This window comes from Pogoniulus pusillus, chromosome 28, assembly GCF_015220805.1.
Source record: "Pogoniulus pusillus isolate bPogPus1 chromosome 28, bPogPus1.pri, whole genome shotgun sequence".
NCBI lineage: Eukaryota > Metazoa > Chordata > Aves > Piciformes > Lybiidae > Pogoniulus > Pogoniulus pusillus.
The window spans coordinates 1,366,978-1,393,861 of NC_087291.1; the positions used below are offsets into that span (position 1 = coordinate 1,366,978).

The following is a 26,884-nucleotide window of genomic DNA, read 5'->3' on the forward strand; positions in this document are numbered from 1 at the left end:
TAAGATTCCACACAACTGCTGGCCATTCAGCTTAGGAAAACCTCAGCAGCTCCTTGCCTTTTGATCAAGTGTTTCAGGACAGCCTGCAGATGTGGTAGTGCACTGTGGTTTTGATTTTATGCTTTGTTGCATGTTTCTGTGTCCTCACGAGCTAATTTAGACTAGCAATAAAAAGCATGAGTCAAAGTCCACTTCTGCGCTTGTGCTTGCAAGCCATTTTCTGATGGGGGCTCTCCGTTAGACGCTTCTGGAAAACCCAACAGATCATTTATTTATGCACAGCTGGTTAGCCAGGATGTGTTACAGAGGAGAGAATACTGCTCGCTCACCATACAGGTATCATATGTCATAGCCTAGTCTGTTTTTCACTGAGCAGTAGTGCAAAATCCTCTGTGTAACTCTGCTCTAAAACACTTGCTTTGCTTCAGTATTACATATTGAAATGTTAGATGCTGAAATGAATTCAGTTAGGTATGAGTACAGCCTGTAGGCTACCTTGTCTTTTTTCCTGATGTGGGTTTTTCACTAAAGGTGAAGTTAGAAGTGAGATCAACTTTGTGGAAAGAGTTTGCAAAACAAAATGCTCAGATGATAGCTCATTCCCAAGCCAAGGTAGCCTCCAAGAAAAGCAAGCGCACCATACTTTGTACCAGGGCAGAGTATGAGGGGCTGGCATCCTGGGGCATTTGGCCTGTCTGTGCTGGAGGTTTCCTCTGTGCCCATTTACAAAACTTATGTGCTCTGCTATCCCACTCTGCACCTTTGCCTGCTTCCCCCTGCATCCCAGGACATGGGCAGGCTCCCACCCACCCCTGGGTCTGCCAGAATCTCTCCCCTCCTCTTGGTGCAAGGCTGTCCCAGGCCACTGCCCAGCTTATGGCAAGCTAGACATGGCATCGTGTAAGAATGTTCCATGAGGGAGTGTGATGGTTTGGGTGTTCCCCACCCCCCCTACTTCGGAAATTACCCAGACTAGAGTCAGCCAGCTCTGGAAATTGAATGAAGCTTCTATTTTCAGCTAGCACAATATACAGGCAAATATTTACAGTATATACAGTTATAGACAGTGATACACAAGGTGATAGGTAATACAGAAACACAGCAGCCCTCCCAGAAACCTGAGTCCCCAGGAGGGGCTCCCAACCGCCCCTTGACCTTCCCCCTACCCCTCTCAACCTTACCCCAGTCCCAGGGAAGATTGGAGGTTCAGCCAGGGGGTTAGGAAGCAAAGTGGGTTAGTCAGAAAAATGGCAGAGAAACAGAGGTTCAGGTTAGAGAGATACATCTCAGAGCTCCCCAGCAGGAGAAGCTGTGCCTGATCTATGTTTTGATGCTCCTCAGCAAGCCTATGAGTGAAGTAGACATCACCCTTGTTTTCCTTTCACAACAGCCTGTAATCTAGTCCTTCTCACCAAAACATTCTATCTAGCTTCAAAGTAGCACAGGGAGCTGGGCATAAGCCAGAGGCATTGGACACTGCAGCTCGGGTGACGGGGGGGCTTGCACTGATGAGCCAGGTCATCTGTCACCCTCTCTGGCTTTTGAAAGCAAGTGTCAAGAGACAGTTCAGTGAAGGGCAAGGAGCCAAGTGGCTTTTCAATGCTTCTGAAAGGTGCAAAGTAAATTCCTTTCCCCGCCTGTTCCTGCCCTGAGGAGAGGCAGCAGCGCTGTGCCCCGTGCTGCCTGAAGCGGCATTCGAGCGGCTAGAGAAGCCTGCGGCTAAGAGTCCCTGACCCGGACAAAGTCACCCTGCTCCGGGCCTAGGGGGGACTGACAGCACAAGGGGCAATGCCTTGAAATTAGAGAAGAGTGCACTGAGATTGGAAGTTAGGAGCAAGTCTTTTTCAGTGAGGGCAGTTAAGCACTGGAACAGGTTGCCCACAGAGGTGGCTGAGGCCCCGCCCTGGAGATAATCAGAGTGAGGCTCTGGGTGACCCGATCATAGAATGGTTTAGGTTGGAAGTGACCTCAAAAACTGTCCAGTTCCAACCCCCTGCCATAGGCAGGGACACCTCCCACTAGGACACGTCCCTAGTTGAGTATGTCCCTGCTCCCTGCAGGGGGCTTGGACTGAATGACCTTCAGAGGTACCTTCCAACCCAGGTGGTTCTATGATTCTATGATTTTGCTACCTGTGTTGGAGGTTATCCAGTATGGATGTGAGGACTCCTTGTTTAAAAAAAAAAAAAAAAGGCAGGTTTGCCCTGCAGTGATGGAGAAAGAGCACACAGCCCAGTCTGCCCCCCTGGCTTTCTGGCAAGGAAATCATGCAGGATGTGGGGCCACAGCCTTTGAGGTTCGTGCCCTGAGCTCAGGGCTTGTGACTCAGAGCCATGAGACCTCAGCTAGCTCCTTGTAGACAAATGAGTGCTTCACACACAAGATAATCTAGTGAAGCCTGCTCCCTGTGATCTTAGCAGAACTTAACCATAAAAATTGTGCCACTTTTGGCAAGAAAGAAACTTACTCTGCAATGTCTATGAAGATTCCCAGAGGTTACTGGCTGGATGTGATGGAGCCTTGCCTGTGACTCACCTGCTTCCCTCCCATTTGTGCCTATTCATGCACTTCTTAGTTTCAGACTCAGAAGGAACCTATTTCCTCCAGCATCTTCCACAGCTGTGCCTTCATAGAGTCATAGAATCAGCCATGTTGGAAGAGACCTCCAGGCTCATTCAGTCCAACCTAGCACCCAGCCCTAGACAATCAACCAGACCATGGCACTAAGTGCCCCAGCCAGGCTTGGCTTCAACACCTCCAGCCACAGCCACTCCACCACCTCCCTGGGCAGCCCATTCCAATACCAATCACTCTCTCTGGCAAGATCTTCCTCCTAATAATATCCAGCCTAGACCTGCCCTGGCACAGCTTGAGACTGTGTCCCCTTCTTCTGGTGCTGGGTGCCTGGCAGAAGAGCCCAACCCCACCTGGCTACAGCCTCCCTTCAGGTAGCTGCAGACAGCAATGAGCTCTGCCCTGAGCCTCCTCTGCTGCAGGCTGCACACCCCCAGCTCCCTCAGCCTCTCCTCACAGGGTTTGTGTTCCAGGCCTCTCCCCAGCCTTGCTGCCCTTCTCTGGACACCTTCCAGCACCTCAACATCTCTCTCCAATTGCTTCTTGTTGCTTGTTCTGTTGTTGGTTGTCTTGGAAGAAGAGACCAACCCCACCTGGCTACCATCTCCTTTCAGGGCAGCTTGTTACAATTACCACAGACACCAGTTCTTCTCGCTCACGTAAGGTAGCAGCTGTGCTGGGCCTTCAGAATGCAACCAAGGTCTGGGACAACAGAATGGATAAAGAGTTCTCTACTTCCACAACACTTCTGTCCATGTATCATAGTATCATCAGGGTTGGAAGAGACCTCACAGATCATCAAGTCCAGCCCTTTACCACCGAGCTCAAGGCCAGACCATGGCACCAAGTGCCACGTCCAATCCTGCCTTGAACAGCTCCAGGGACGGCGACTCCACCACCTCCCCGGGCAGCCCATTCCAGTGTCCAATGACTCTCTCAGTGAAGAACTTTCTCCTCACCTCCAGCCTAAACCTCCCTTGGCGCAGCCTAAGGCTGTTCTTCTGGTGTATAAAATTCAGGACAGAAGCATCTTTTTGATACAAAACTGAGACACGTGTGGAAAGATTACTGAAGTCACTGTCAGGTAGAAAGCAGGTGCTACAGAGGGGCTTGCTTACTGTCTATCTTTGGCAGTTGGCTTAGTGGAGGTGTTGGATGAGCAACACGCTGTACATGTACGCTGTCAGGATCTGCTCCAATAAACTTACTTTCTAGGTGGGTTACAAGGAGAAGAGGATGCAGCCTCTCCATTTTAAACTGTGAGTCACAGGAAGGCTGTGCCAAAGCCAGATACCTTGGGGCAGTGCTTTAAACAAGAGATTGTCTTTTCCTACACTCATTTCTTAATTAGATTTTGTTGTTGTTGTTACACAAGTGACAGCTGGCTTCATGCCAAGCCTTAGTTTCATCAGGGAAAATGGCAAAAAGCTCCCAGAACACCTAGATTTTTTTCCCTCTTTGTGCAGCATTCATTGAAGAAGCTTTGTTGTGTCTCCTGTTTAGTGTATTCCCTGTTTTTTGATAGATCAATGCACAACCAAGAGCTTTAGGATTAGTAACTAATTATTTACAGGAGCAGCAGAACTTGCATTTAAAGCACCCAATTGTTTACTTGAAGAGCATTTGTGTGTCACTGACTCACCAAACCACAATTAAATGCTGGGAAATGGCTTATTGTTGAGGTTCACAGGCTCCCGTTACATGGTGGGATGGGGCAGAGTCTGATTCTAATGGGAGGCCTGGTGTAAACTTGTATCCTCTTTTATTATTTGATAGACTGTGAAGGATTTTGGAGCTCCACAAAATGTCAGGAGCAAGAGAAAGCTCTCGAATCATTGCCTCCGGTTGTGTTGCTCACACAGGGCAAATATGCACTGCAGTGTTTGCTTTCTGCTCTAAAGTTTCAGAAGAGACTGTCTTTTCTGAGAGGAGCCTAGGTGAGTCTCTGCTGGTTTGCTTGAGAGAAAAGGAGATAAACCCACACTGCAATGCATGTGCTGGACGGTATTGCACCAGTTTCTGCTGTAAAGCTTTTAGTAGCTTTTACTTTGCGCTTGCTTTACAAATACACCTTGAGTGCTGTGTCCTTAATTCAAGAGACATGTGCTGGAAGGTGTCCAGAGCAGGGCAGCAAGGCTGGTGAGGGGCCTGGAGCAGAGCCCTGTGAGGAGAGGCTGAGGGAGCTGGGGGGGTGCAGCCTGCAGCAGAGGAGGCTCAGGGCAGATCTGAAGGGAGGCTGTAGCCAGGTGGGGTTGGGCTCTTCTGCCAGGCACCCAGCAACAGAACAAGGGGACACAGTCTCAAGCTGTGCCAGGGGAGGTCTAGGCTGGATGTTAGGAGGAAGTTGTTGTCAGAGAGAGTGATTGGCATTGGAATGGGCTGCCCAGGGAGGTGGTGGAGTCACTGTGCCTGGAGATGTTGAAGCCAAGCCTGGCTGGGGCACTTAGTGCCATGGTCTGGTTGCTTGGCCAGGGCTGGGTGCTAGGTTGCGCTGGATGAGCCTGGAGGTCTCTTCCTACCTGGTCAATTCTATGATTCTACAGAAGGATTTATATTTGGGGTGGGTTTTTTTTTTCCTCTCCCTTTTCTTTTCTTGTTTTCGGTTGTTGAGGGTTTGCTGGCGAGGGGGAAGATGGTTTTGTTTGATCATGCAGTAATTCTGAATCTTGCAGTAGCGATGAATGTAAAGATTCACCAGATACACCCTGTAGATGGTGACACAGATAGGGAACACATTGCGGGGAAGATGCTGCTGCTGTTAACTGCCACGATCGGGATTTGCCTGTGAAGAACACGCCCCACCACCCGGCGATGCAGTGCAGACAGGGTTCGGCCCAAGGGGATCCCCCTGCCTCCCCCTCCGCCACCGGCGCCCCCATGGCCAGCGCCCTTAGTGCCTCCCTGCTGCTGCGCGTCCGCCAGGGGTCGCCGCCATCCTGCGCTGCGGCGGGGCTGGCCCGGGGCGGGAGCGGAGGCTCGGGGGGCAAAAGGCGGGCAGCGGACCCGCGTCGCGCCCGCGGAGTGGGCCGGGGGTACCGCGTCTGTACCCCGCGCTTCAGTGGCTTAGCAGTCCGCCTGTGCTGGGTGTGGAGGAAGACGCTGGCGAATGCGCCGCTCCGGATAGCGGGGCGAGAAGCGGCGCCTGGAGCCTGCGGAAGGCGGTGAGGGCGGCCCAGCGCCATCTGGTGGAGCTGCGAAGGGTAGCTGCGAGGCGTCAGGCGCATGAGCTCTGGGGAGGGCGCTCAGCCCCGCCCGCTCTGCCGCTGGCTGCGTCCCCACGGCACATGGGACTGCTGCAGCGCAGCAGCTCTCCTGCCGCCCTGTAGTCTGTGCGTAGTGCAGAAGTGCTCGGCAGCCTTTCAGCCTGCTGCTGGCGGAGGTGTTTATTTCAGGAGCAAAGAAGGGAGGCGCTCCTGTGGGTGGAGACGGTGGCTGAGAGGATAGCCAGGCAGGGCTGTAGCGCTGCATGGATGGACGAAAGGGAAAGCCAAGAACTGGTTAGCAAAGTGCAGATGGAAGGACAGTTTCCTATCACAGCACAGTCTGAGAGAGGTTCTGCTGCCCGTGGCATCTGCGTGACAGTGCCGGAGGACAGGTGGTGCCTCCTGGTCGGGGCAGCATGACTCCACTCCTGGGCTAGGCTTCTGCTGGCATTAATGGGGGGGTTTGCAGGCTCAGGATTTCTTGTTCAAAAGTTGTAATAAGATCTTACCTCTGTGTGCCTTAGGATTGTCTCTGCCTGGGTTAGATGGTTGGTGCCTAAACTAGGGAGTGAACTGGGCTCACCCAGCGGGGGCACTGCTTTGGGCTGCAGTGGCTGAGTGAGGGCAGGTGCCCTAATTTCCTTGGCTGAACAGCGTTGTGACTGGTGTGAATGCAGGGAGTGCTGGAAGACGCTTGTCTGGCTGCTACCAGTGGCTTTCCTGACACAAAGTTAGCTTGCAGGGCTTCAGAATTTGCTACCAAAAAGCAAAAGAATGTAGTTAATACATCAGTTTGTATGTTTGGACATAGGAACAAAGGAGGCAACCTAAATGGAGATTTGGTTTTTTTCTTCCTTTAAATCTTCTATTGCTGAGCCTGAGCAAAATGGGCATATATCAACAGAAACTGAGGAGTCAAATACAATTTACTCCCAAAGTTATGTGTTAGACCTAAAGGAGCCTCTGTGAAAACAAAAGGATTCCATGAAGTGGGCAGAAGCATTTTGTTTTCTGAACAAGCCATCAGCTTTTTTACCTTGCTTCCAAATCTCTTACCTGCAGCTCATCAGGCCACCGGGTTTTGGACCTGGCTTGAGTTCATTGCTTCATGCAGTTAAGCAAAGTGCTTTGATTTTGATGTGTTAAGTACATGAAGCATAACATTAAAGATCCAAAATGTTGTGTCCTGTTTGAATGTTAACAGTATTCTGTAGGTTTGAATTTATGGATGTATTACTTTGAGATTTTCTTCCTTTTTTTTGACAGGTGACATTGGTGACAAAAGAAGAACAAGAATGATTACATATCCATAACTCCCAGCAGTATGTCAGGTAATCATATTGCATAAGTGTATCTGTGCCATAGTTCTTGCTTTGCTGATGTGATGGTTTGGGCTCTTACCCGCCCCCCCACACTTTGTATTTGCCCCAGCTAACTCAGACGGACCCTGGGAATATAGATGAAGCAATTTATTTACAGCTAGCAGAATTTACAAGCAGCTATTTACAATATATACAGTTATATACAATTATATACAGAAATATACAAAGGATAAACAATACAGAAGCACAACTCCCCTCCCAGAAACCTGAGTCCCCAGGAGGGGCTTTCAAACCACCTCAACATCCTCCCCAGCCCTCTCAACCTTACCCCAGTTCTCAGGAAGAAGAGAGGTGCGGCCAAGAGGTTAGGGAGCAGGGTTAGAAAGCAGTGATGTTAGAAAGATGTGTCTCGGTCTAAGGCAAAACAAGAGTGAGAAACAAAATGGAGAAAGTTTACTTCTTCTTCCCAGAGCTCTCAGCGAGACTGTGAGAGAAGTTGACATCAATTGTTTTCATTTCACTGCCTGTTATCTAGTTCTTGTACCAAAACATTCCAGCTTGCTTCAAACTAGCACAGCTGGAGTGATTAATACTAAATGTTTACTGCACACCACCACTTTAACAGTGTTTGAATGCACTGATGATTGGGATTTAAATGTTTCTTCTACTCCAGAGCATAGAGATGTGGGGCACATAGCAATCTTCTCCAGCGTTTTTCCTCTGTGGCTTTCCTTCAGAGGTAGAATGGTGTTTTGTTCTAAGCACACCCTCCAGCATTTGTGCTGAAACTACCAGTACAGTGACAGCTTCTGCTGAGTGCGTTGGCCTAAGGTATTTTGTAACACGGACATACCCCTGAGGTTCAAAGCCTCACAGTCACATTCATCTAAAATAGATTACCAAGTGCTCTTCAGATAATAATTGACTAGGCCTGCAGCTGGCATAAAGATACAGAGTTCAAATTACCATTAACCATTTTAAATCCACCTAACCATTTTATTCCTGCCAGTTGTTAATTATTTGAAAGTAATGCATAAATCAGCTGTTTAAACCCCCCCAATATATTCCAATCCAGGGTGTCTAAGAAAGTGTACTTACTACATGGAGATAACGTTCAACTTCCAAAATATGTTTTAATCAGATTGCATGGGAAAAATATATTCTGCTGCTACCATTTGTCAGTGCATATTTCAGGAGCCAAATGTCATAAATGAGACATTTTAAAAGCCTGATTGTAAAATGCAGCACGTGCTACATAGAGAAAATCACAGCAAATGAGACTGAATTCATAGAGTCATAGAATCAACCAGGTTGGAAGAGACATCCAAACTCATCCAGTCCAACCTAGTACCGATCCCTGTCCAGTCAACCAGACCATGGCACTAAGTGCCTCATCCAAGCTTTGCTTCAACACCTCCAGGGACAGCGACTCCACCACCTCCCTGGGCAGCCCATTCCAATGCCAATCACTCTCTCTGCCAACAGCTTCCTCCTAACATCCAGCCTGGACCTCCCCTGGCACAGCTTGAGACTGTGTCCCCTTGTTCTGTTGCTGGTTGCCTGGCAGCAGAGCCCAACCCCACCTGGCTACAGCCTCCCTTCAGGTAGCTGCAGACAGCAATGAGCTCTGCCCTGAGCCTCCTCTTCTGCAGGCTGCACACCCCCAGCTCCATCAGCCTCTCCTCATAGGGCTGTGCTCCAGGCCCCTCCCCAGCCTTGCTGCCCTTCTCTGGACACCTTCCAGCACCTCAACATCTCTCTTGAATTGAGGAGCCCAGAGCTGGACACAGCACTCAAAGTGTGGCCTGAGCAGTGCTGAGCACAGGGCCACAAGAACCTCCCTTGTCCTACTGGCCACACTGCTCCTGAGCCAGCCCAGGATGCCATTGGCTCTCCTGCCCACCTGGGCACACTGCTGACTCATCTTCAGGCTCCTCTCTCCCAGCACCCCCAGGTCCCTCTCTGGCTGCTCTCAGCCACTGTGTCCCCAGCCTGTAGTGCTGCTTGGGGTTGTTGTGGCCAAAGTGCAGAACCCTGCACTTGGCCTTGTTCAATCTCATCCCATTGGCCTCTGCCCACCCATCCAGCCTGGCCAGGTCCCTCTGCAGGGCTCTCCTGCCCTCCAGCAGCTCCACAACTGCTTCTAGCTTGGTGTCATCTGCAAACTTACTGATGCTGGACTCAGTGCCCTCATCCAGATCATCGATAAAGATATTGAACGGGACTGTGCCCAGCACTGATCCCTGGGGCGCACCACCAGTGACAGCTGCCAACTGGATGTGGCACCATTCACCACCACTCTCTGGGCCAGGCCATCCAGCCAGTTCTTGACCCATATCAGAGTGAATCTGTCCAAGCCGTGAGCTGCCAGCTGTGCCAGGACCTTGTTGTGGCAGACAGTGATAGAGGCTTTGCTGCAGTCCAGGTAGACTACATCCACAGCCTGCCCCACATTCAGCAGGCAGGAACCTGATCATGAAAGGAGATCAGGTTGATCAGGCAGGACCTGCCCTTCCTAAACACGTGCTGGCTGGGCCTGATCCCTTGGCCTGGTGTTACACTCAAGGAATTTTATTGTTAGTCCCTGGGCAGATCAAATATTGTTGCCTGTCTCTTCCCCTAGAAGACTCCCATTCCTCAGTATTACCCAGCAAGAGGTAACAGTTGCATTCACCAACAAAGCTGGTCTTTGAAGTTCAGAGTCCTAGATATGAGAGTAAAATTCACGGGCAGCAAGAGAGTATTATTTAAAGAAGTGCCTTTAGAGTGAACTGTGTTCTTTAAAAAAAGTGCAAATATGTCATTTGACTTTTCTTGTCTATTGAAGTGGAATTTAGGCATCAGTGAATATTGGAGGCATCAAGGGTTTTCAAGGAATGAAATGGAATACCTGACCCTTGCTTGGTGTGTTGTCAGGCTCTGGACTGGCATCACCACCATATGAGGACTGGAGAGGAATTAATATTGTAGGGCTACATTGGCAGGACATACACTTTGGCCACAACAAGCACAAGCAACAATACAGGCTGGGGACAGAGTGGCTGGAGAGCAGCCAGGCAGAGAGGGACCTGGGGGTACTGATAGATAATAGCTGAACATAAGCCAGCAGTGCCCAGGTGGGCAGGAGAGCCAATGGCATCCTGGGCTGGCTCAGGAGCAGTGTGGCCAGCAGGACAAGGGAGGTTCTTGTGGCCCTGTGCTCAGCACTGCTCAGGCCACAGCTTGAGTGCTGTGTCCAGTTCTGGGCTCCTCCATTCAAGAGAAATGTTGAGGTGCTGGAAGGTGTCCAGAGAAGGGTAGCAAGGCTGGGGAGGGGCCTGGAGCAGAGCCCTGTGAGGAGAGGCTGAGGGGGCTAGGGGTGTGCAGCCTGCAGAAGAGGAGGCTCAGGGCAGAGCTCATTGCTGTCTGCAGCTACCTGAAGGGAGGCTGTAGCCAGGTGGGGTTGGTCTCTTCTGCCAGGCAAGCAGCAACAGAAGAAGGGGACACAGTCTCAAGCTGTGCCAGGGCAGGTCTAGGCTGGAGATACTGGCATTGGAATGGGCTGCCAGGGAGGTGGTGGAGTGGCTGTGCCTGGAGGTGTTGAAGCAAAGCTTGGATGGGTCACTTAGTGCCATGGTCTGGTTGATGGGACCTGCTTGATTCTATGACCCTCAGGAGCACTTTTGCATTCTTCTGCAGCCATTCTACCTATGGTAGTTTTGATTAGTGACTAGCTGTTTGGGAAGAGTTTAAAGCACTGCTCTGTAACTCAGTCTCCACATCTCTCTGTTGTGCTCTCTTCTGTCTCTTTTTAAATGGTGGTTTAACTTTCCCTACAGAACTTGACTTTGCTGTGGCTTTGAAAGGAGCAATTAGTAGCTTGTGCTATGTGACAGCAAGACATGGGGAAGGAATTGCAGTGGACCAGCTTTGTCCTCATCTTATCTGTTTGAGATGTAGCTTCCTATGGAGGGGACGTTAATGGAGAGATCCCACAAGCACTTTTAACAGACTTCTCTCTGGACCTCCCCAGACAGGGCAACTTTGCTGAGCTCTATGAAACACAAAGCCTAACTAGAGGAACCTGTTTTCTGCATTTCTTTTGGAAGAAGTGGGTAGAACAAATATGTGCAAAAAAAACCCCATCACCAGGCCGAAATAAAGTGTTTCATTGGAGCAGATGATTGTTAGTACAGGTGTAGGTGTCGAGCACCTTCTGTTGTGAGCAGTTCATATTTGCTGTTTCTCATGGTAGGATTTAAATTCCCTACAGGAGTGAATGTGAGCAGAAGCATGGATGAAATAAAAATCTTTCAAACTATAAAAACTGCATAAATGTCACATCCAGAACCAGACAGGGCTCTTTCCTAATGAGTGAAAATGAAAGCTTGGATTCTGTTACTGGCACTGGAATATGTGAGCAGAATCCAAAATTAAACCAGTTGCCAAAAATAATAAGGTTTGTTAGTCTGATTTTTTAATAGATAATTTTGCTGCCCCTATGTTACAGCTTTTACTGCACTAAGAATTCTCCTCTTGTAGGCACTGTCCAAAAACCTCCTGGTGTTAATCACAGTCATGAGCAGCAGCCACATTGCCTCTTGATTTTATACACACTCCCTGCAACAACTTTGGCCCAAATTACTGGAACAGAAATACTAATAAGTATCCTGGAGTAAACACCAGCATGAAGAGTCAATACATGGCAAAAGTGCTTTCCTACAAAATCAGGATAACTGATAACACCAAACCCAACCTTTTTTTTGCTCTTGTGGGTATGTCACTGGCACAGGCTGCCCAGAGAGGTTGTGGAGTCTGGATCGAGCCCCAAATGTGTTCCTGTGTGACCTCTGCTAGATTCTGTGGTCCTGCTCTGGCAGTGGGTTGGAGTCACTGTCCTTGGAGGTGTTCAAGCCTGGCTGGGGCACTTAGTGCTGTGGTCTAGTTGATTGGATAGGACTGGGTGATAGGTTGGACTGGATGAGCTTGGAGGTATCTTCCAACCTGGTTGATTGTGTGAGTTCAGGAAAGTTTATCTGACAGAAGATGTAGAAAGCTAGGCCTTACTACATTTTGCAGTCACCATAGGGAGAGTAATCTCAATGTATTGATATGTCAGCCTTAAAAACATGTATTGGTGTGCCTATTTTCTGGCACACATCTGTAATTGTATATGCTTAGAGCTTTTAACGGGGTTCAGGTTTTTCAGAATTATTTTGGGAACTGCAGAGTTAGAAGTAATGTGGAAGAATTTCAGAGGTGTGGAAGGTCTTAAATGAAAACTCAAAAGCAAGATTAATGCATCTGATACATCAACTGAATGCAAACATTAATGAACACTTAATGAAGTGTGAATTGCTCTTCCTCTTTCTTAGAATGCAGAGTTCACAGAGCAGTACAGGTGGTTTTAATGAACATCTAATACTGAGTACTTGACATAAGATGCTGACAAGTGAAAAGCTGGGTCTGCAGGTTTCATCAGCATACTTTTGAACTCTTGACAGTTCTAAATGTCCAAACTTGCCTAACCAGTTGTCTTTGCAAATAAGTCAGATAATCACCAAAGGCGGGAAAAAAGGGATGCCTCTGGGGAGGGAGAGCTGGACAGAGTGCATCTTGTAATTAAGTGCTAAGTTTGAAACGGACCCATTCTGTTCTCAAAGTGAAGCTCAGTATGTCCCTAGAATAAACAATTATCAGATGAGCAATCATGCACATAAATGCAACAAAGTAGGACAAAGGAGTTTATTCTGCCCCTGAACTCAGCACTGGTCAGGCCAAACCTTGATTGCTGCATCCAGTTCTGGGCTCCTCAGTTCAAGAGAGATGTTGAGGTGCTGGAAGGTGTCCAGAGAAAGGCAGCAAGGCTGGGGAGGGGCCTGGAGCAGAGCCCTGTGAGGAGAGGCTGAGGGAGCTGGGGGTGTGCAGCCTGCAGCAGAAGAGGCTCAGGGCAGAGCTCATTGCTGTCTGCAGCTGCCTGCAGGGAGGCTGTAGCCATGTGGGGTTGGTCTCTTCTGCCAGGCAAGCAGCAACAGAACAAGGGGACACAGTCTCAAGCTGTGCCTGGGCAGGTCTAGGCTGGATGTTAGGAGGAAGTTGTTGGCACAGAGAGAGTGATTGGCACTGGAATGGGCTGCCCAGGGAGGTGGTGGATTTGCTGTGCCTGGAGGTGTTGAAGCCAAGCCTGGCTGGGGCACTTGGTGCCATGGTCTGGTTGATTGGCCAGGGCTGGGTTGTTAGGTTGGGCTGGATGAGCTTGGAGATCTCTTCCAACCTGGCTGATTCTGTGATTCTGTGGAAGCAAATCTGAAAGTTCAGCTTTTTATTTTGAATCCTGTTGGTTTTTTTTTAATATTTGCAGTCTTTTGTGATGAACACTGCAGCAAATATGATGCTTTAAAAGATCAACATAAAAATGGGTTTAGGGAATATAAACAAAGTATGTTTGGGCTTGATTTTTTTTAATAGAAGTAAGTGGAGATGACTGATTGGATACTCCCCCCATAGCTCATCAAACCTTTACAGTTGGTACCAGCGATTACTCTCCAAAGAATAGTATGTGGAAAGAAGCCCTAGCAGTAATTTTAGAATTACTACTGCTTTAGCAATAAGTGCAGGTCTTTCTGCAGCACATCTGCACAATAGAATAGAACATTTTAAAGGTTGTAAAGTACTGTTTTGTCAGAGAGAAGGTAGCACTTCCATATATGTAATTATGTAGCCCAGTGCATTAAAACAATACTGTTTAAATACTGCAGTGACTGGCAATAATAATTATTTGCTGTCAATAATCTTATGATGGAAGCCTTCCTTCTGTACATGCAGATAAGCCCTGAGATAGATCTTCATCTTACTTTTACTGGTGTGGGAACTGAAGAGAGAGTTCAGTAATAGGTTCTAAAATCTGACAGGTAGTTATTTGTAGAATACAGTAAGTGTCATTCGTTTCACCTTCATGGCTGACGAAAATTGAATGTAAAGAATCAAGTGGAGTGTAAAGCAGTGTCAGTGAAGTCTACAGCAGCTCCTTCACTGACTTGGTGAGGCCAGAAGTTTGCTTTTAGGAGGAGTTCCGTAATCAACTCGAACATCACGGTTCTCTCAAGGATGTACACTGTTCTGCTTGCTAATGAGTGGGAAATTAGATCAAGATAGGAATTACAATAAAATTAAGTGCTTGCATTAGGGAATATAAATGTCATAAATGCATATTTTCAGTAGGTAGAAATTAATATGCTGCATTTCTTGTAAGAGGTCTCTCATTTGGAGTAGGAAATGAATCCACTTGTAAACCAGTGTCTTCAAGGGTGTTGCATAGAGTTTCCAAGAACTGAGAAAAGTAACCTGGTAGGAAAGGTACCACTTTTCCTCATGGCTCTTTTCACTATGATGCTCGTTACTCCCTAAGTGCCATTCAGATGGAGGATGTTTTGTGGTATCACAGTATCACAGTATCACCAAGGTTGGAAGAGACCTCACAGATCATCAAGTCCAACCCTTTACCACAGTGCCCAAGGCTAGACCATGGCACCAAGTGCCACATCCAACCTTGCCTTGAACTGCCCCAGGGACGACGACTCCACCACCTCCCCGGGCAGCCCATTCCAGTGTCCAATGACTCTCTCAGTGAAGAACTTTCTCCTCACCTCCAGCCTCAATCTCCCCTGGCGCAGCCTGAGGCTGTGTCCTCTCGTTCTAGCGCTGGCCACCTGAGAGAAGAGAGCAACCTCCTCCTGGCCACAACCACCCTTCAGGTAGTTGTAGACAGCAATAAGGTCACCCCTGAGCCTCCTCTTCTCCAGGCTAAACAACTCCAGCTCCCTCAGCCTCTCCTCGTAGGGCTGTGCTCAAGGCCTCTCACCAGCCTCGTCGCCCTTCTCTGGACACGCTCAAGCATCTCAGTGTCCTTCCTAAACTGGGGGGCCCAGAACTGAACGCAGTACTCGAGGTGTGGTCTGACCAGTGCAGAGTACAGGGGCAGAATGACCTCCCTGCTCCTGCTGACCACACCATTGCTGATGCAGGCCAGGATGCCACTGGCTCTCCTGGCCACCTGGGCACACTGTTGGCTCATGTTCAGGTGGTATCAATCAGCACCCCCAGATCCCTCTCTGTCTGGCTGCTCTCCAGCCACTCCGACCCCAGCCTGTATCTCTGCATGGGGTTGCTGTGGCCAAAGTGCAGCACCCTGCACTTGGAGCTATTGAACCCCATCCCATTGGCCTCTGCCCATCTGTCCAGGCGGTCAAGGTCCCGCTGCAGAGCCCTTCTGCCCTCCAACTCAGTCACATCTGCCCCCAGCTTAGTGTCATCTGCAAACTTGCTGATGACTGACTCGATGCCCTCATCCAGATCATCTATGAAGATGTTAAAGAGGATGGGGCCCAGCACTGATCCCTGAGGGACACCACTAGTGACAGCTGCCAGCTGGATGTGGCACCATTCACCACCACTCTCTGGGTCCGGCCCTCCAGCCAGTTCCTAACCCAGCACAGAGTGTTGCCATCCAAGCCATGGGCTGACAGCTTAGCCAGCAGTTTGCTGTGGGGGACAGTGTCCAAGGCCTTGCTGAAGTCCAGACAGACCACATCCACAGGCCTCCCCACATCCACCAAGCAGTCACGTGATCATAGAAGGAGATCAGGTTAGAAAGGCAGGATCTGCCCTTCCTAAACCCATGCTGGCTGGACCTGAGCCCTTTGCCATCCCTCAGGTGCGCTCTTATCACCCCCAAGCTAACCTGCTCCATCAGTTTCCCTGGCACTGAGGTCAGGCTGACAGGTCTGTAGTTCCCAGGTTCCTCCATCCCACCCTTCTTGTGGATGGGGACCACGTTGGCAGTTTCCAGTCTCCTGGGACCTCTCTGGTGAGCCAGGACTGCTGGAAAATGATGGAGAGCAGCTTGGCCAGCTCAGCTGCCAGCTCTCTCAGCACCCTGGGATGGATCCCATCTGGTCCCATGGACTTGTGGGTGTCCAGGTGGCTCAGCAGGTCCTGAACTAATTCTTCATGAATTTCCAGGGGAACACACTGCTCCCCGACCCCATCCCCCAGTTCAAGAGGCCACTTGCCCTGAACTCCTCCCTCCTTGCTGTTGAAAACTGAGGCGAAGAAGGCATTCAGGACCTCTGCCTTTGCTTCATCATCAGTTATAGTGTTCCCCTCCTGGTCCAGTAAGCAGTGGAGGCTCTTCTTGCCCTTCCTTTTAGCATTGATAAATTTATAAAAGTGTTTTTTGTTAACTTTCACGGAAGTGGCAGCCTAAGTTCTGGCTGGGCCTTAGCCTCTCTAATTTTTCTCCTACATAGTCTGGCTACCTCCTTAAACACATCAGGAGAAGCCTTCCCCTCCTTCCAGAGGTGATACACCCTCTTTTTCGCCCCCACTTCCTTCAGGAGCTCTTTGCTCATCCAGGCTGGTTGCCTCCCCCTGCGGCTCATCTTTCGGCACATGGGAACTGCCAGCTCCTGTGCCTTCAAGAGCTCCTGTTTAAAGTAGGTCCAACCATCCTGGACCCCTTTGTTCTCAAGGACTACTGCCCAGGGGACATTGGAAATAAGTTCCTTGAGCAAATTGAAGTTTGCCCTCCTAAAGTCCAAGGTGTAGGTTTTGTTGAAGTGCCTCCCTACCTCCCTGTATATTGAAAACTCCACTAACTCGTGATCACTACACCCCAGGCAGCCTCCCACTGCCACATCTCCTACCAGCCCTTCTCTGTTGGAGAGCAGCAGGTCAAGCTGAGCTTGACCCCTAGTAGGCTCGCTTAACAGTTGGGTCATGAAGCTGTCCTCCATGCACTCTAGAAACCTCCTGGACTGCCTCCTCTCTGCTGAATTAAGTTCCCAGCAGATATCTGGCAGGTTAAAGTCACCCACAAGGACAAGATCTGAAGATCTTGAGACAGCCTCCAACTGTTTGTAAAATACCTCATCTATTCCCTCATTCTGGTTGGGTGGTCTGTAACAGACTCCAACCAGGATGTCAGATTTATTAGTCCTCCCTCTGATTTTAATCCACAAGGTCTCTACCCCTTCATCCCTCACTTCAGGCTCAATGGCATGGAGTGACTCCCTAATATACAGGGCCACCCCTCCTCCTCTTCTCCCTTGCCTATCTCTCCTGAAAAGGTTATGTCCCTCCAGTATAACAGCCCAGTCATGCCTGTCGTCCCACCAAGTTTCTGAAATGGCAGCTACATCGTAGTCCCCCTGGTGGACCAGGACTTCCAATTCCTCCTGTTTGTTACCCAAGCTGCGTGCATTGGTGTAGATGCACTTCAGCTGGGCTCTCGATTCAATTGTCCTTAGTTTCCTTCCATCTCTCTCCTTCTCAGAGAGAGTAATTGCCTCACCCACCCCCTTCAGACCTAGTTTAAAGCCCGCCTAATGAGCCCTGCCAACTCCATTGCCAGGACTCTCCTGCCCTTCCTAGATAACTGCACCCCATCACAAGCCAGCAGGTCCGGCGCAGTAAAAGTTCCCCCATGGTCAAAGAACCCAAAACGCCGCCGCTGGCACCATCCCTTCAGCCATTTGTTGATATCGTAGGTTCTGCTGTTCCTCTCTGTGAACTCCCTTGCCACAGAGGGAACTGAGCAGAACACCACCTGTGCTCCTGCCCCATCTATCAATTTCCCCAGGGCTTTAAATTCCTTTTTAATTGCCCTGGTCCCCTTCTTTTCAACTTCGTCGCTGCCAGCCTGTATTACCAACAAGGGGTAATAATCAGAGGACTGGATTAGGTTAGGGATTCTTCTGGTGATGTCCCTAACCCGGGCACCAGGGCACCAGTGGTGTAACAGCAGCTGAGAACTGCTTTCTCCTGAACTTCTGTGATGACTTTAATTGCCATACATCAGTGTCTGACACGTCTTGTATGCCAGACCGTGGTAAAATCCAAGTGTGTTGTTTAAGTACTGGACTTGTAAGGACAGTAAATATTTTAATGTGAGGTTTTGTTCTGCCATTATTCAGCAGTTTTGTAATGAGCTTTTGGGGATTTTCAAAAGGTTAATAAGATTTATATTGTGGGATGTTTTTGCATGAAGCTATGAATCACTCCATGATGGCTCTTGTTACTCAGCAGCGTATTTTTTAATATGTAGTCAAAAATAGCGCTCTTTTTAAGTTCTAGATTAGAGACATTCTGATTCAATATTAACCTCTTTGGTTTAAACACTGATGTTTTTTAAAGTGCTTTCCAAAAAGTGCTATATACAAATACTAAAGTTTCAAAAGACAAGAAATATTTTGTCCTATTTCAGGGGTTTATGCAGTTCCTTAATAATGTGTTGAGGTTTTCTTTCCCGTTGCGGGGGAATAAAGCTCTCTAAAGACTGGTGGTGTTTTTTCTTGATGTGAAATTTTAAGAATCTTGTATCTATGTGTTTCTAAAGGTGTTTAAGTTTGGCATTTACAGCTGATGGATACCTGCTGTATTTTCCTAAACATTAGAATTTGGTTAGATTTTACAAAATGGGAAAAAAAAAAACCCAAGGTTGTTTCTGTTGTTTTGTGAGTTCTTTCTTAGCTTTGCAACATCTGCTAGCCATTTTCTTAACTGTGTCTCATTAGGTTAGTGATATTCTTTCCTTGTCTATCTTTTTTTTCCATTAGTACACTTAGTCCCTGTTGTGAAGGTGTCTTGCTAGGGTTCAGGGGATTGATTATGAGGCTGAATTTAAAAGGGTTTAAATAATATTGTATACACAAGGAATTCCCCCCTTCCCCAAACTATATACAGCTACCCACACGAGTTCTTTGTCTGCGGTTGGGAAATTGTATTACAGAATGTCTATATACAGTAGAATTGGGAATTTGGCCGAGGTTTGGAAAGATTGTAGATAGAGAGTCTGTGGCATGAAAGTGCCACTGGTAAAATTACTGAGCTTAAATCGAGTTTGCTCAGTTACTCACTGGCAGGAGTCAGTTTCGGTGATCCCAGATATGTGCGGCACAGCCACGTTGTTGACCCTCGTGGGTCTGAATAGTTCAGCTCAGGGGTTATTGGGGCACACTGTCTGAGGTTCCACGGGCACAGTCAGGCTGGGAATGGCAGCTGGAGCGGCGGCTGGCCAGGAGCACCTTGGTCAGATTCCCTGGGCTGGTGCCGTGGGCTGGAATCATGCAGCGGCAGTGGTCCCAAAAGCGGCAAAGCGGCTAGGAGCAGTGGGTGGAGGAGGGTAGAGGAGAGGTGGCAGGAACACTGAATTGTCCCTTTTATGAGGTATGACCCCGAGATTGATGGTCCTTGGCCACGATTCTGTCCAATAAGGGTCTGGCAGCAGGCCAAAACATACCAAATAAGGTGAAATCCATGGGTCTGGTACCCCAAATATGGAGAGGGCTCAGGCGGATCCCCACCCTAGGCGGTGAGCTTACACAAGGTGTTTGCTTCAACCTTCAAGCAGGCCAGGCCAGCCTTGAAGGCACCAGTGTTGTTGTGCTCCTTCGTCCCCCTTGATTTGTTTTCCCCACGTTTGGGCAGGGTAACACCTTTTGGGGGACAACATGTCCAGGCATGAATAGATTGGTAAACACGGCCATTTGGGGCCTGTGCGACCCTTCACCACAGTCCCTTTCTATAGTCATTTTATTTTAACTAGAGATGCACTGTCTGGAGCACCTCTGCTATGAGGGCAGGCTGCAAGAGTACTGTGTACAGTTCTGCAGCCCCTAGCACAAGTGGGACATGGAACTGCTGGAGTGAGTCCAGATGAGGCCACAAAGATGCTCAGGGGGCTGCAGCAGCTCTGCTCTGAGGACAGGCTACAAGAGTTGGGGCTCTTCAGCCTGGAGAAGAGAAGGCTTCGAGGAGACCTTGGAGTGGCCTTCCAGTATCTGAAGGGAGCCTGCAGGAAGGCTGGGGAGGGACTATTGACAAAGTCTTGTAATGACAGGACAAAGGGGAATGGGTTTAAAGTGGCAGAGGGGAGATTGAAACTTGATGTTAGGAAAGGGTTGTTTGCAGTGAGAGTGGTGAGACACTGGCACAGGTTGCCCAGGGAGGTGTTCAAGGCCAGGTTGGATGAGGCCTTGAGTGACCTGTTCTAGTGGGAGGTGTCCCTGCCCGTGGCAGGGAGTTGGAACTGGATGATCCTTGAGGTCCCTTCCAGCCTCAGCCATTCTGTGATTCTATAAATGTAACAGTACTGATGAGCTAGAAGAGAGCTGCTGTCTTGACAGGCATTTTACTACTTTCATATACACAAACCAACTTTTATGTTCCTTAAACGTGTTTGTGAGGATGTTCATTAAAAGCATCCAGTTTGCTACAGTGCATGTCATGAGAGATGTTTAAGGAGATGTTTCAAAACTGCCAAAGATGAAGGCCAGGCTTTCAGATCTGCTTTTTTGCCTATGTCCTCATGTCTGTTTATTTATAGTGGTAAAGAGTTCCCTCCTCACGTTCCAGTTGTCTGTCTTTCTTTAGTCGTCCTTGCCTCCATTATTTGAGCAAGCTTTTGGGGTTGTGTTTGGTTGGGTCTGAGGTATATTTGTCTTTCAAAAATGATGTATGTGTCATACTGCTAGTTTTAGTATGGCTTTTTAACCTGGCTCTTGCTCGAACCACAGTTCTAGAACAGGAGATTTTACTTCAATAAACAGGGTATTTCTTTAAGCAATCTAGAACTAAGATACCTCAAACTGTTTCATCAGCTTAAAAAAAAAATCAAACAATCAGAAGAAGGAAGCAACCAGACAACAGGGCACTTCAATTATGTGCACTTAGAATAATAGAATCATAGAATCAACCAGGTTGGAAGAGACCTGCAAGCTAATCCAGTCCAACCTAGTACCCAGCCCTAGCCAGTCAACCAGACCATGGCACTAAGTGCCTCATCCAGTCATTTCTTGAACACCTGAGGTTTGGGTGTTCCCTGCCCCCCCACACTTTGGAAATCACCCAGACTAGACTTGAACACCTGAGGTTTGGGTGTTCCCTGCCCCCCCACACTTTGGAAATCACCCAGACTAGACTCAGCTGGCTCTGGAAATATGAATGAAGCTTATATTTACAGCTGGCACAATATACAAGCAGATATTTACAGTATATACAGTTACAGACAGCAATAGACAAAATGTAATACAGAAACACAGCAGCCCTCCCAGAAATCTGAGACCCCAGGAGGGGCTCTCAACCACCCCTTCACCTTCCCTCCTACCCCTCTCAACCTTACCCCAGTCCCAAGGAAGAATGGAGGTTCAGCCGGGGGGTTAGGAAGCAAAGTGGCTTAGCCCAAATAGAGAGTGAGGTTAGAGAGGTGCAGCTCAGCCAGCAGCCCCAGCGAGAGTGGTGCCGAGAGTGATTATCTAATGTTTTGCTTTTATTTTTTATACATCTCAGCAAGCCTATGAGGGAAGTGGACATCACTCTTGTTTTCATTTCACAGCATGTGATCTAGTCCTTCTCACCAAAACATTCCAGTCTGCTTCAAACTAGCACACCTCCAGGGATGGCAACTCCAGCAGCTCCCTGGGCAGCCCATTCCAATGCCAATCACTCTCTCTGCCAACAACTTCCTCCTCACATCCAGCCTAGACCTCCCCTGGCACAACTTCAGAATGTGTCCCCTTGTTCTGTTGCTGCTTGCCTAGGAGAAGAGACATCCCTGGAATTTTCTGTTGGTGAACAGTGACCACATATACTGTCTGTTCCTTGGTGGGGTAGAGTGGGTGATGTGGGACTGAAAAAAGACCATGTGAGTTGATCTGAAAGCTCATGGCAAAAGCAGTACTCAGAATCAGGATTTCAAAAGGCAGTGGTAGTGATTTGAAGTGAGTTGTGGAAGTTGAGTGATTTCCCACATTATTGCAGTTTAAATATTTTGCAGATCTATTTTATGGTATTATGCAGAATCAGGAAACAGTGTTTTGGCTTCTCCCCCTTGTTCTCATAGTTTCCAAGATATTAGAAAAGAATTGCCTAAAACTACATGAGGAGAGTAAAAATCCCCATTTATAAAGGGGAGGTTTTGCTGATTAACTTGATGGCCTTCTGTGATACCATGACCAAATGGATAGACAAAGGAAGAGCTGTGGATGTTGTATACCTTGACTTCAGCAAGGCTTTTGATACTGTCTCCCATAACATCCTCACAGAAAAGCTCAGGAAATGTGGCATCAACAGCTGGTCTGTGAGGTGGATTGAAAACGTGGCCAGGAGGAGGTTGCTCTCTTCTCTCAGGTGGCCAGCACCAGAACAAGAGGACACAGCCTCAGGCTGTGCCAGGGGAGGTTTATGCTCGAGGTGAGGAGAAAGTTCTTCACTGAGAGAGTCATTGGGCACTGGAATGGGCTGCCCGGGGAGGTGGTGGAGTCGCCGTCCCTGGGGCTGTTCAAGGCAAGGTTGGACGTGGCACTTGGTGCCATGGTCTAGCCTTGAGCTCTGTGGTAAAGGGTTGGACTTGATGATCTGTGAGATCTCTTCCAACCCTGATGATACTGTGATACTGTGATATTTAACAACAGAGCTCAGAGAGTTGTAATCAGTGGCACAGAGTCAAGTTGGAGGCCTGTAGCCAGTGGTGTTCCTCAGAATTCAGCACTGGGTCCAATTTTGTTCGATGTCAGCAACCTAAATGAGAGGAGAGTTTGCTGATGATGCAAACTAGGGAGGCAGCTGACAGCCCATCAGACTGTGCTGCCATCCACAGTGATCTGGGCAGGCTGGAGAACTGGACATGAAGTACAATAAAGACAAGTGCAGGGTCCTGCATTTGGAGAGGAATCACAACAGGCACCAGTACAGGTTGGGGGTTGCCCTGCTGGAAAGCAGCTCCGTGGAGAAAGACCTTGGAGTCCTGTTGGACAGGAAGTTCTGCATGGGCCAGCAATATGCCCTTGAGGCCAAGAGAGCCAGTGGCATCCTGAGTCCAGCAGGTCCAAGGAGGTTCTTCTCTGCCTCTGCTCTGCTGGAGAGAGTCCAGTGGAGAGCCACAAGGATGACTGGGGGAATTGAGCATTTCCTCTATGGAGAGAGACTAAGAGACCTGGGGCTATTTGGTCTGAAGAAGAGAAGACTGAGAGGGGATCTTGTCAATGTATATACATATCTGAGTGGTGTGTTTGAAGCATATGGGGCCAAGTTCTTTTCGGTGGTCAGCAGCAATAGGACAAAGAGCAACAGCTGCAAACTTCAACATAGAAGGTTTCACCTCAACATAAGGAGAAACTTCTTTACAATAAGGGTGATGAAGCATTGCCCATATTCACTGAAGGTACAGATACTGCAAGTCATTGCCAAAGGGTGCAGGAAGTGTAAGAGGAAACTGGTCTGTACTTCAAAGAGAGATCTCTTAAGTATTGCTACACTTTAGATAGGCTACAGGGCTTCAGACAAGAAGCTGAGGACTGGGAGACTTGGTAGGAACTCTCATATATGCTTGCGTTGTTCTTAGTCTTCTCAAGGCTCCTGTTGGAGAACAGTAAGCAGGCAAGCCCCATGCTTTGAGCAGAGCTGCCATGCTCAGCTATACCTTGTTCTCAGAAAATCTCCCTCTTACATGCTGTACAGAACTAGCAGAGGGTCAGATGTGTATCTGGGTGACTCTGCTGGTTAACCTGTCTAGTGCCGCTGTGTATCCCAGTATGATACTGATTTTTCCCACATAGCTTTGGTCATTCGCTTCTTCCAGTTTCTTTATTTCATCTGTAGCTGTCACAACATTCAGGTACAAGATTCCTGTTCATTTCTCTGAGAAGAGGGCTTCAGATAGCTCTTTACATGGCAAACACATGAACCGTTTGCTTCCGTGTACTCACAAGCTGCCTTTGGTTAACATGCAAATCCTCTGTCCTTCTCCTGGATATTGTTTTCTTTCGCTTATTTTTTTCTCATGTTTAGAAATTTGACTATGAAGGCAAGCTGAGGTTCTTGATGACTGTATGTATACTGTTATTTCAGTAGTTGATTAGTGGAAATTCAGTGTGCTTTTAAAAAGTAAATACATAGATTCACAATGAGATGCTCAGTAGGATACCTCAGCAAGAACAAGGATACAGCTATTGTATATTAAAAGTTTCTTTGTTATCTTTTCTTACACATCAAAGAGTCTTTATAAAGTTTATTGTAATACATGTGTACCTTTCTTTCATGATGGTGTCATCTTTGTCCAAAAGCTTGTTTGAAAGTACTGAAATTCAAGTTCTATTGAAAGTCATATTCTAAAATATGATACATACATAAAATATTGCTATTGTTCAAGTGAGTGACAACAGTCCTGTATTTAAGCAGTCCTGGTTCTGTTTACTTCCACAAGCATGGACGTAGACATGTTCCTTAAATATGGAAAAGTGCCTAACAGTTTCAGTAAACATTACTAGTTCCACCTACTACACTCCCTTTGTGCAATTGTTTTCTCATACCCACTATCATTTTTATCTCATATCCACTCTCATGTTTATATTTTCTAACTTAGGAAAGAAATTGCATGCTTTCAGGGGTTTTAATTTTTAGCACATTATGTGAAAGCAGAGTTTGCTTATTTATAAAGAAGAATCTGACTGGTCTGTGTTAGTTTTGCTCCATCCTTCTGTTTATTCAAGGACCACATGAACCTAATTTAAAAGTTGAGAAACTCAATTGTGAAGAGATCCCCTGTTTGATCAGGAAGAACTGCTTGATAAGGAAGAGTAAAGTCTTGTGGTGGTGTTTTGGTGAAAAGGGGAAATGAAAGGGGAAGAAAAGAAAAGAAGCAAAGCAAAGCAAATGCTGTGAACAGACTGCAAAAATAATGAGAAGAGAAGAAACGAAACCTTAGCCTTGTCTGGCACAAAGACACATTAAAACTGTATGTGTTTTTACCTGCAGTTAATGCTTGTGCTTTCAACTGCTTGTACGTTTGCTAGGGAGATGTCCTTTAGTTGTAGCTGGCCTGCTTTTTTTTTTTCCTTAAGTCATTAAGAAATCATCTAGTGTTATTGGACTGAGTCCATACAAAGCTAGGCTGCTTGATCAACCTGCTATGCACCCCTCAATCTTAATCCTGATTACACTTGCCTTATTTGATCTCTCTGGAGCCAACCCGCTTCTATGTCCTCAGATGCTTGCAGACTTCAGTGTTAGAAGAAATCCCAGTGAACTGCTGTTGTCCTTGCTGCTCTGTTTTCAGTAAGCAGCCAATATGAGAAGAGGCAAAGCTCTGTGTAAAAGAAGCACTTCTGTCAATCTTTTGATTTGCAATCAAGTGAGTTAATTACTACTCAGCGACTGCTGATACATTACCTACTACTGTGACTTTGATAAGTTGAAAGTTGACATTCTTACAGGCTGGGAGCAGTTTTGGAACATAAAATAACTTTTTGTTGTGAGAGAAAGTGCCTTTGTGACTATAAAAACAGGAATTTGCTGACATCCCAGAACTGTTGATTTACCTTTTGCCTCCAAACTAAGTGATAGCCTGTTGCTGAGGGTGAAAAATAAGTGTGTGAACCATGTGGTCTCTATGGATGATTGCCATTGTGGTCACACAGCAGCTTTCATCACCAATAGATGTAGCTGTCAGCTGGAGCTGCTGCAGTATAAAGCAATAATAGTGCTAACAGTAATACAAATGCCAGCCTTGAGTGTAACAGCAGATGCTGAGCTAGGAAAAACGAGTACAGCTCTCAGGACATAGTAAGGAGGGTTTAATGTGGTGCCTTTGGAGTTGTGGTGAGCACAGGGAAGAGACGTTCTTATACGTGTGGGGTTTGTGTGCACCCCGAGCTTCTGTCAAAGTTCAGGGCAGGTACACAGCTCCTTCCAGCAAGAAATTTTGTCTTCCAGGTTAATTGGCTACTACCTCTAGCCTTTCTGAAAGTAACAAGATTTAAGTCCTTTCTCTTGAGAATCAGTTAAAGAAAGGAGAGGCTTTTGGTATCTCTCCCTTTACCACTATTGGCAGGTATGAGTACAGAAGCAGAGAAAATGTCTTAGAGCTGAGCTGAAAGCAAATTATTTGAGGCATTGTTTTCGTAGTCCTTTCTATCTTGCCAGTTGTAGCAATAATGTGCTGCTTTTATATCTCTGAAATTGATGATTCTGTTAGTTACCTTGAGAAAAGCTCGGGGTCCTTCTTACTAGTCCTACTCTGAAGTAGGCCATGTACTTTTGGTTGTCATTCATCTCAGTAGGCTGTGCTCCTTTCTGCCTTGATTGTAGCCAGTTTAAGAGTAGCTAGAGAGAGAGATGCTTCTCTGAAAATTAGGGAGCTCAAACAAAATTACATCCTTTATGGAGGCTTTGGTTTGACAAAACCAAGAGCAGAAGTAAGAGCTTTACACTGCATTCTCTGCTGAAAAAAAAAAATGCCCAACCCAACAAACATTAAAAATAAGAAAAAAGCTTTTGAGAAATTGGGGCAAGATCTGTTCAAACAAGAGAAGTAAAATAAAGAATGTATTTCTGTAGTAAAGCTGTAATTTAAGGTTTTAATAAGCTGAATGGTGGTTTAGGACATAGTGTCTGCTGTGCTACAGTATAGGTAACATAAGAGCCCTTCAGTAGTAGTTCTTTACAGCTTAATCCTTGTCTGGCAGATTTTGAGTGTAGAATGTCCTTGGTGACTGAAAGGAATTCGTGAAATCAAGTGGAAGCTTGTGAAATTAAATTAACTGTAGCTAATACGGGAGTCAAAACATTTTGGAGCAAACTAAAAGGGAAGTACCATAAAGCTGATGGATGTTGGGTTGGTCATTGTAAGCTCTGCTTGGGCAGATCCGAACAAGGACAATTATAACAGAATCTTCTTCTCATATTTTAAACATGCCTAGAGTCTTACTTTCAAGTCTCATGGGTGCTTTGCAAAAAAGGGGAATTGGAAAA

The 26,884-nt window shown here is 47.4% G+C and overlaps 1 protein-coding gene across 5 annotated transcripts in view; it reads left to right on the plus strand.

Annotated features, from left to right (window-relative positions):
* The window catches only part of THRB (thyroid hormone receptor beta), a 207,650-nt gene that overhangs the window by 137,172 nt on the left and 43,594 nt on the right, over positions 1-26,884 (plus strand). For 4 of the 5 annotated variants that reach the window (XM_064167290.1, XM_064167289.1, XM_064167288.1 and 1 more), the window contains one exon: positions 7,044-7,108. In XM_064167290.1, the coding sequence (XP_064023360.1) occupies positions 7,102-7,108 (7 nt within the window). In that variant the 5' untranslated portion in view covers positions 7,044-7,101. Of the gene's footprint in view, positions 1-5,861; positions 6,170-7,043; positions 7,109-26,884 lie in introns of those variants that run through there. The other variant, XM_064167291.1, reaches the window with a different exon arrangement.